We start from the raw sequence: 10,313 nt of genomic DNA on the forward strand, positions 1-10,313 counted from the left end.
AAATATAAATGATTAGGTTATCAGACACTATTATATTCAAAACCCTCTTAAATCAAAGCTGTTTTACCCTAGCTTATGTTTAAGATATATAAAAAACTAGGTAAAAAGATGATCAATATGTAGATTACACTGTGTATTAAGTGCCTGTGTGTTACATCTAATGCACTCTTTCTTTCCTTGCCTCAACTTTACTCTCTTTCTTTCTTTTTGTAGTGGAGATGTTGTGCCACAATAAAATTCCAGCAGCAGCAGCATTAGTCACATGATTTCCAGTTCAGCTGCTGAAAGTGAAAGGCAGAGTGAAACTGAGACACTGTTGTTTGCTCAGCCAACAGGAGGAGAATAAGAGACACTCTACACCAATCAGCATCCAGAGTTTGGACCTAGAGGTGTGTCTAAGAAACAATATCAGGAAACTACTTGAACACAACTCAGACTGAAGCGGAGTGAACCCAAACAAACAGGTAAGAGAGGCTCCTTCATTCAGATCATTAGAACTGTGTTTTACAGTCAGCATCAGCAAACGTTTGATCATGTGTCTCGTTCAGATTTCATCCTGCTCGTTCTGTGTGTGTGTGTGTGAGGGAGAGAGAGAGAGACTTGTCTTGATTGATGTTCTAGAAGTGTTTAGAGCTTCAAAGGAGGACTTTGTTTTTGTGACATGATTACCTTGTGTAGAAACCAGCATGAACTGAACCCCGTCTGAAACCAATCTGTGTGTCTTACTCTTTCTGGCTGTGTAGTGTGTCGTGAACGTGTGTTATCCAGGCAGTATTTGACACACAGTATTTCTCCTGAACAGAAAGAGGAAGTGCTGCTGGTGTCCTGTGTTTCTCAGTGCAGCTGAATAAAGGAAGTGTAACGTGTGTCTCCAGTGGCCATGGACAAACCGGTGTGTTTGATTGACACTGCGTCTGACGGGAAGCTGTGTGTGCAGCAGTCAGCGTTGCAGGTTCTGGAGCAGATCCAGCAGCCCGTGGTGGTGGTGGCCGTGGTGGGTCTCTACCGCACCGGGAAGTCCTACCTGATGAACCGACTGGCCGGGAAACAAACAGGTGAGCGGCACGGACGCTCCTGCGCTTCAGATGAGTGTGTGTGAGTCACTGTGGACTTTCTGCTGTGTGTGTTATCAGGGTTTGCTCTGGGCAGCACCATCGAGTCCAAGACCAAGGGCATCTGGATGTGGTGTGTGCCTCACCCTACTAAAGCAGAAACTACTCTGGTGCTGCTGGACACCGAGGGACTCGGGGACGTGGACAAGGTGAAAGACTAAAGTAGTTAAAGTGTCATATATTATTTATATCTTATGGTTAGTCGCCCAGCCCTAGTGGATTAAGTTCTGTATGCTTGTTTACTTTTTACCAAACCTAAGAAATACCACACTGTGCATCAACCTCCCAATCACAGATGATTCAGTGTCAGGACTTGTGTGACTGTTATGAGCTGTGGTCTCATGTCATCATATCCTGTCTGTCTCAGGGCGACTCAAAGCATGACACCAGGATCTTCTCTTTGGCTGTCCTTCTGAGCAGCACTCTAGTCCTCAACAGTCGAGGAACTATTGACAACAGGGCTATTGAGGAACTACAGTATCCTTCTGCTCAGAAATTCAGTTTTGATTAAAATAAGAGATCACTGTATTTGGGTAAATAGGTTAGTGATGAGTAAATTACAAAGCAACCTTCAAATCATAGATGTCTTTTGTATATTTTTGAAATTAGTCATTAGCTAGAACTACCAGTCCAGATCTTCTCAGTTTACACTGCTTTTACGTGTTGCAGTGAATATTGAGCAGTCCCTTGACTCACACCAAACAGATATGTCACTGAGCTAACAGAGCACATCAAGATCAAATCACCTGATGAAGTTGTAGATGATGCAGAGTTTGTCAAGTTCTTCCCCAGTTTCATCTGGGCCGTGAGGGACTTCACTCTGCAGCTAAAGATCGATGGGAAAGACGCAACAGAGGATGAGTACCTAGAGTTTGCTCTGAAGCTAAAACTAGGTAATATTTAAAGCCTGAAAATGTTATTGCCTGCTTTGTGAGACTGCACAGATGGACTATCAACATGTGCTTTGTGATTCTGTTAGCAAACAAAACCTTTCTGGACACTTCCAGTCCATGATTTTAGCTTACTGTGTTTATCTACAATGATGTACAAGATCTTTGACATTTACCAAGCTAACAGTTTCTTTGATGTAAAAAAATCATTGTGTATACTGTGTATTTTGTCTGAAGGATAACTTTGTGTTTTTCTTTTTGAAGGCAACTCTATTCAAGTGAACAATTACAACCTTCCAAGAGAGTGCATTCGCAAATACTTCCCATCACGCAAATGTTTCACCTTCCCTTTCCCGACCAATCCAGACAATGTCTCTTATCTGGAGACACTGGACCCAGCTGAGATTTCCAAACGATTCTTGGAGGTCACGGACTGTTTCTGTCAGTTTATCTTTGACAAGAGCCAAGTGAAAAATCTGAAAGATGGACACACAGTCACGGGCAGAGGTAACCCATAGGTTCATATACATGGGCCACCATTTGAGATTTGGCCATACTCTGTTTACTTTGTCTAGCATATAAATCGGTGCCACTTTAATAGTACTGCATTAAAATGCAGTTTTGTGTTATGTTGAAGGACATTAATGCAAGATGCTGTATAAGTTATATATGGATTTAAATTGGCCATATGATGTCATTTCAAGTTTTTCTTTCTGTCTGGAGTGTTAAAGTATAGATAAGATCCCTAAAGTTGGAAAGAGTCTCAAAACCAGTCTCAAAAGAGATATTCTTTTTAAAAGTTATAACTTCTCCAACCCCCCCTAAAATGACTCATTTAAACACACCCCCACTTCTCTACGTCACACAGAGTGGTTTGTTTTCATAACTCCGCAGAGCTATTGTTCTGTCTGTAGTGTTGCTGCGGGGGCCATGTTCTGGAGACACTGTGTTTCGCTGTTAAATTAAACTACTTTGTGCTTCCAAAAGAGGACACGACTATAAATTAGTGTTAAGTTGTGTTTACAACACTGTTCCAGAACAGTTGAACACACACATTAGAGTTTCTAGAATTTCTCCAATCACGAATGCGATGTGATGAGTAAAAAGTCATAAGTCATAATAATCAGTAATTATGTTTCCACTGGATGCAAAAAATGCATTGTTTGTAATGTTTTATTGTTTTAGTGGACTCAGCATCACGTTATGGTAAAGGGCAAAACATTTCCATTAGATGTTTGAGGTATTCGGCCAATCACGTAATAATGTGTTTTTTGCACCTTAAACCTCATAAACACATTTCATGTATTTGGTGTAATGCAATAATGTTCTTTCAGCAACATCATATGACTCCTTAAAGTAATGTCTTGGTAAAGAAAAACATTTTTTAGGCATTACTGTGATGGCAATGTCATGGTGTAAGATGTTGGTCATAACTTCCAACTTTAAATGATTTATGTGGGAAAAATAAATCTGGCTAATGCATTCAATATTGATAGAAACCATGGTAAATATTGTTCAGGTACCACAAGCTTTTCAACAAATACTGTATACTTGTGTTTGACTTTTCTGCTTTCCTGCAGTTCTGGGTCATCTAGTAAAAACATATGTAGACACCATCTCTAGTGGAGCTATACCCTGTCTGGAGAATGCTGTGACTGCCATGGCACAGATCGAGAATGAGGCTGCATTTCAGGAGGGGCTTGAGGTCTACCACACTGGAATGGAGAAACTGAAGAAGTCCTTCCCTGTGGAACTGAATGAAATCAACTCGGAACACCAATGCTTCAGTCTCATGGCCACACAGATCTTCATGAAACGCTCCTTCAGGGACAGTGATGGGAAGTTTGTGACATCTTTAGAGGTAGGTATGAGTGGTCATGCTGAATTACAACTATAGATGGTTTTGAGTCACTGAAAACAACATGAAACTCCAATATTCAACATTGGTGAGGAAATTAATTCAAATAAAGATTATTTAAGAACTATCCAATGAACTTCAATTAACAAATGCACACAATGGTTTTAAATGTCATGTGAGAAGTTAAAGAATGCCCAGCGGCAAACTGGTCAGGAAACAAATCAGAACGACAGTAATTTGAGCAGGAAAATTAACTTGCATACTTCAGAAAACATTATTAGTATTTTTTTTATTCCATTGGCAGAAATGTTTTTATTGTTTTAAGCATACTTTTGATACCTTTTTTTAGAAAACAAAACTAAAATTTAGAATATCTCATTTTGTGTCAAATATATATTTTTGTATATATTTTTTAAACATAATCTAATCTAAAATTGCTCTTTAAAGCATTTAAATCACTAAACCAAAAGTTAGTAGCTTAACTAAAATAAGCAATAAAGAAAATACTCTTTTTACTGCTAATTAATTTATAAATTAATTAGTTTAATTAATTGATTTATCCGTTACAATGCTCCCTTTACAGTTACTGCTATCATAGAAATACTTAAATGTAGAAAAAGCACATTTAATGTTCAAGTACAGATATTAAGATTAAAGGACTTAATTTTTTTCCTCAGTTCAATCTACATATAAAATATTGGACACAGATTATTGGTTTCACAGACAAAATTTAAGCCTGGTCCTAGACTAAATGTACATCTGAGCTGTTTCAACTGAAAGAAACTTGCACGGACTGATCTTTAAACATGTCAGTGCCTTTGTTTTGTCTTAAGATGCACCCCAGCAAGGATTTTTTTCTAAGGAATGTATATAAAAATTACTTAAATGTCCTAATTTAACTATGGCTTAATCCTGGCTTAATCCAAGCTAAGACCTGTCTATGAAACCAGGCCTAAACGTATATTGCATCAAATATATAGTAATTATATATTTTAAGAAATATATATTTACAGATGCAAATATGTTACAAACTATGTATTACAATAGATAAACCAACTTGTAGATGATGCACGCTTTTTAAATGATGCATGCTTGTTATACCGAATCTTCCCATCCCTGGTGTCCTGTGGATAATGTACTATGCACCGTATTTATAAAGGAGCGGCAGGTGTGGCCATTTTTAACTTGAATGTGCAAGATTCTGTTCTCAGTTAATTTTACAAATTAATTTTAACTGTACCAAAAAAATCCACTAGTGTATTCTGGCTTAAAGTGACCTTGAGCAAGACACTGAATCCCTTCTTCCCAGTGCTTGGGATTGGATACAAAGAATGATAACGCTTTATAAGTTGCTATGAAAAAAACTTCTGCTGAATAGATAGAAAAAGTGTAAAGTGTCCTTCTGTTTTGTTTTGCTGTTTTAGGAAGCCATGAATCATCAGTTTGACAGTTATCTCTTGGACAATGAGAGAGCTTCTGAGGCTAAATGTGAAAGCCTTCTGTCGGTTCTCTCTGAAACAATGACCGAGAGAATCAATGAAGGCTTTTATGCCAGAGCTGGCGGCTACAGTCTCTTCTGCCAGGACCTGGAGGATATTGTGCATCAGTATAATATACTGGCCAGTCAAGAGGTCAAGGTGATAAATGTTGCATTATTAACATAGAACGTTATTATTATGATTACCATAGTGTTGATGAGATATACGTAGATATGAGTAATATCACACTCGTAGCCGTGAGATAATGTTATACATCAGAACCTATTACCCACGGCAGAATCCCAGCTGATATCTCAAGTCTTCTCGTGTGATACTGACTTTATACAACAGTTCTATGATAACTGTGATTATGACTATGATAACAGTGTATAAATACATAAGAAACAAGGATAGAGTGATTTTTGAAGCAGAACGACTTCTTTCCACCATGTATCTAAATTTGAGGTTGACAGTTTAACAGCTGAGTCCAAGCTCTTGAAACTAGTAATAAAGGAACGTTCAGCTTATTGTATTACTGTAGTAAACGCAGTGTATTATTTGAGTGTGATTAACTAAATCTGATACAGCGCTCATGCTTCAGATCAATCTCATATTCACAAAAAAAGCATTAGTTTGAATGTCCGCTGAGGAAAGCTGTATCTTTGTTGTATTATACTTTCATCAGTTGCTGCTGTTAAAAGTGAACATTTCAGTCTCTTTAATATCAAATTCTGTCGACTTGTCATTACAATCACCATCACAAACACACAGTGTTTCCCAATGATATTATGTAGGGTTTTTTATTTAAAACGACTGGTATGTTGTGTTCTTATAAAATGAGCGTTTCTATCAGGCTCCTATGTGTAGGTTCAGTAATTTCACTTATAAAATCATGTCAGCAATAGCACTAAGCATTTTCAGGTATTAATATATTTTTGCCACCAGGTTTACTCTTTGTGTTTTTCATTATAGGTCGCAGAGGTGTTGGAGAAGTTTCTACAGCAAAAGATTGTGATTACCACAGCCATTCTGCAGGCGGATGATCAACTAACTGAAAATGATAGAAGGATTTGTGGTAAGAGCTGTGTGTTTTGTGATCTCAAGAGAATCAACCCTGTTGTTCAGTTAGGCTTAGAGTGAATGAAAGGGTGGTGTTTTGAACATTTATGTTCTCAGTGTGTCAATCAAGAGGGATGATGCTGTTATATTGGTCTCCTTCACCGAACGTACAGGCTGTCTGCTTCTTTAACCTCTTCTTTCTTGGCTGACCAGAGGAGAGAGAGAAGTCGGTGGTCCTGGAACAGGAGATCAAAGCCCAGGAAGAGCGTCAGCGTCAGCTGGAGGAGAAGATGATGATCGAAGAACAGAATCACGAGGAGAGGGTGAGGCAGGTCATACAGAGGATGGAGAAGGAGATGTTCGTCCAACAGCAGGAGACAGAGCGGGCCATGGCCAGTAAGATGAGGGAACAGGCTAATCTGATGGAGAAGGGCTTTCAAGAAAAAGCTAACACAATGGCCTCCGAGATTGACAATCTGAAGAGGAATAATAGAGAGGTAGAGGAGAGGAAGTCCAGAGAGTTTGCTCAGATGATAGCAAATCAGGAGCAAAGAAACACACAGAACATGGAATTGTTGAGACAGCAGCACAGAGAGCAGCTGGAAGCTATGAACAGCAGACCGAGACCTTCATCTTCATCCTGTTCTATACAGTGACGTGTGCTCACACTTAGAATAACATGATAACATCTCACTCAATACAGAAGATAGTTTGTTCTGTTCGACTAGAAAGATTCTGCTAATGTGTGATAGCTGATCAGCTGCTTTTCTAAATCACATCTGAAATAGTGCTTTAAATATAAAGATGCATGTTTCTGGCAGATGAGATTAGGCAATGCCTTTCCTACTTCATTTACTGACGAGTTACATACCTGCAGATGCCTCCTCGGGCTCCACATTGACATGTTGATTGATTTGATGTTGATATCAATTCAAGAAAGGGCAAATGTATTTTGCACTGAACTGTTGTATTTGTGCCCTTTTCTGATTCCTGGATATGATTTTTGACTTTCCTGCACCAGAACACATTTTTATGACTCACAGACAGGTTATAGTGATGATTAAACAGTCATTCATTCACATTAAAGGCTTACACATGTTTATAAATGTTCAGTTCGTACAGTATATGATCATGCACTTTCAGCATTTTTTTATTAGCATGCATTTGAATGCTTGAAAATGTGATAAAACTGGTTGCTTAAACTGACTAAAACATATTATATATCATCTTAAGCCCGGCTCACATTTGGCCATCTAAGACCAATTCTGAAAATCCCACAGTGTGACGTGATCATCATGTTTATACTGTCTGATAAGTACAGTCCTAAAGAAAAAAATCGCAGTCTGCACCCAGCTTTATGCACTTTTTACATATGCAAATATTGTATAAATGTCAATTTAAGTATGTTTAAGCTCTATTCATGTTCACATATGATTAACTCATAACCAGTCTAGGATGTCACATTTGCAGTTACTGTAATTAGCAATTATTACACACTTCTACTTATGCATTTGCAAATTATTACGTTTTTGTTCAACTTGCTGCTGTACCACACTGAAACTTTGTATTTACTACTATTAATCATTTAGTAATCAAATTGATGCATTTTATTTGTTGTTTTAAAGTCTATGCGCGCTTGCTATTTGTAGTTCAAGAGTGCACAGCATTACGTCAATTAAATGATTACATTTCATTTACACAGTCAACATCTTCCAGAAAAGTGATACAAACCTTGCTAACAAAGTTTAATTTAAGGGCTAGTGCTTCCTGAAAGTTTCTTTCTTGAAACTGTGTGGGCAGCACACAAAAGAAGCCATTCAACTGGTGATTTCATCAGCTCTTGCCATTTTTGTCCTTACTATATCAGACCTGTCCTCTGCCTTTGACACAAACAGTCACACAATTCTTATCTCCAGATTAAAATCTGGGGGGGAACTGAATTTAAATGGAATTTCAAAGTCTTTTGTAACTAACAGACAATTTTCAGTGTCACCTCTTCTACAGAAAGTCTTTCTTATGGAGTTCCTCAGAGTTCTGTCCTATCACCAGCACTGTTTTCACTATATATGCTTACCTTGAAAAATGGCTGGGAATAATCAAACAAACAGCTTTAAATTCTCTGTTTGCCTGTTTAAAGAGTTAAAAGAGGTTAAATAAAAACAAATGCAATAAATAGCAATGAGCAAAATCACATGGTGACACACCCAAGCATATCTCAGATCTGTGGTCTGGAGACTTCTGCAAAATTTGAAGGAAAGGAATCTGTAGTATGTGTACCTAACACAACACACACCAGGACAAGATACACACACTCTCTAACAACACAGACACAGCACATAATCACGTCTTAAGCAAAAGCACTAGTCAAACCTAAGAAAGAAGATTAGGTAAGGTAAGGTAAAGGTAAGACTTATGATTATAAATGAAGATGAATAATAGAGACAGTTAATTTCAAATCAAATCAAATTCAAATTTTATTTGTCACATACACATACATACATGGTACGACATGCAGTGAAATGTTCTTTACAACCGTCCAGCATAAAAAAATAGAAAACAAAATTTAAATGTATATATAAATATAAAATATAATAAATATGTATAAAAAGAAGTGTGCAAAGTAAGATATAAAAAATAAAATAAAGTATAGAATATAAATATAAAGTATAAGATAAGATATAAAGTGTAAAGTGTAAAGTGGCTGTGCAAATGTCCAGTGCAAAGTGACTAGTGCAATTGACCAAATGTAAGTGGCGAGTATCTGGGGAAAGAGAGGGTGAACATGGGAATCCCGGTAATTAGGTGCTGGGTGTTCTCTGGTTCAGACTCCGAATGGCCTGCGGGAAGAAGCTCCTCCTCATTCTCTCTGTGTTTGCCTTCAGGGAACGAAAGCGCTTTCCTGAACGCAGCAGAGAAAAGAGTCCATTGTTGGGATGGCTGAGGTCTTCCACGATCTTCCTGGCTCTGGTACAGCACCGCTTGTTGTAGATGTGCTGCAGCACAGGGAGCTCAGTGCGGATGGTGCGCTCAGCTGACCGCACCACCTTCTGAAGAGCTCGCCTGTCCTGCATGGTGCTGTTTCCAAACCAGGAGGTGATGTTTCCCGTCAGGACACTCTCGATGGTGCAGGTGTAAAAGTTCCTGAGCACCTGAGATGGGAGTCTGAAGTCCCTTAAGCGCCTCAGATGGTATAGACGCTGCCGGGCCTTCTTCACCAGGGTGTTGATGTGACAGGACCAAGACAGGTCCTGCGTGATGTGAACACCCAGGTACCGGAAACTGTCCACTCTCTCCACTGGGGTCCCATCGATCATGATGGGATGGTAAGAGCGCACCTGCTTCGTGCTGAAGTCCACTATTAACTCCTTTGTTTTGCTGACGTTCAGGAGCAGATTGCTCTCCTGACACCATCTCTTCAGGTTGTTGATCTCCTGAAGGTAGGCCATCTCATCGTTGTTGGAGATCAGGCCCACAACGACAGTGTCGTCAGCAAATTTAACGATGGTGGTGGAGTTTGTAGTGGCCACACAGTCATGTGTGTATAGCGGGTACAGCAGGGGTCTCAAGACACAACCCTGAGGGGCTCCAGTGCTGAGAGTGAGGGAGGATGAGGTGTGTTTTCCCATCCGTACGGCTTGTGGTCTGTCAGTTAGGAAGTTGGTGATCCAGTGACGCAGGGATGGGCTGAGTCCCAGGACCTCCAACTTCGAGGTGAGCGTGGAGGGAACTATGGTGTTGAACGCTGAACTATAGTCCACGAACAGCATTTTCACATAGTTCCCTTTCCTAAAATCCAGGTGGCTTGTGGTTGTGTGGAGGAGGTGTGTGATGGCATCCTCCGTAGACCGGTTTTGGCGGTAGGCAAACTGTAGTGGGTCCAGTGTGTCCGGTAGTGATGCGGTGATGAAGTCTCTGA

General features: G+C 39.3%; 1 protein-coding gene across 4 annotated transcripts; it reads left to right on the top strand.

Annotated features, from left to right (window-relative positions):
• The first annotated feature begins 307 nt into the window (after window positions 1-307).
• Window positions 308-8,658, top strand: LOC122344868 (guanylate-binding protein 6). Of its 4 annotated transcripts, none has more exons than XM_043238458.1 (10): window positions 308-464; window positions 803-1,055; window positions 1,134-1,261; window positions 1,480-1,589; window positions 1,818-2,005; window positions 2,267-2,509; window positions 3,583-3,863; window positions 5,285-5,497; window positions 6,311-6,413; window positions 6,611-8,658. In XM_043238458.1, exons 2-10 carry the CDS (start codon window positions 881-883, stop codon window positions 7,051-7,053), a joined length of 1,884 nt encoding a protein of 627 aa, XP_043094393.1. In that variant the 5' UTR covers window positions 308-464; window positions 803-880; the 3' UTR covers window positions 7,054-8,658. The 4 variants fall into 4 exon arrangements, with proteins under 4 accessions (XP_043094393.1, XP_043094397.1, XP_043094396.1 ...); XM_043238462.1 differs by having other exon boundaries at window positions 6,571-6,709; XM_043238461.1 differs by having other exon boundaries at window positions 6,515-6,631.
• Window positions 8,659-10,313: the final 1,655 nt, after the last annotated feature.

Source organism: Puntigrus tetrazona, chromosome 5 (assembly GCF_018831695.1).
Source record: "Puntigrus tetrazona isolate hp1 chromosome 5, ASM1883169v1, whole genome shotgun sequence".
Classification (NCBI taxonomy): domain Eukaryota; kingdom Metazoa; phylum Chordata; class Actinopteri; order Cypriniformes; family Cyprinidae; genus Puntigrus; species Puntigrus tetrazona.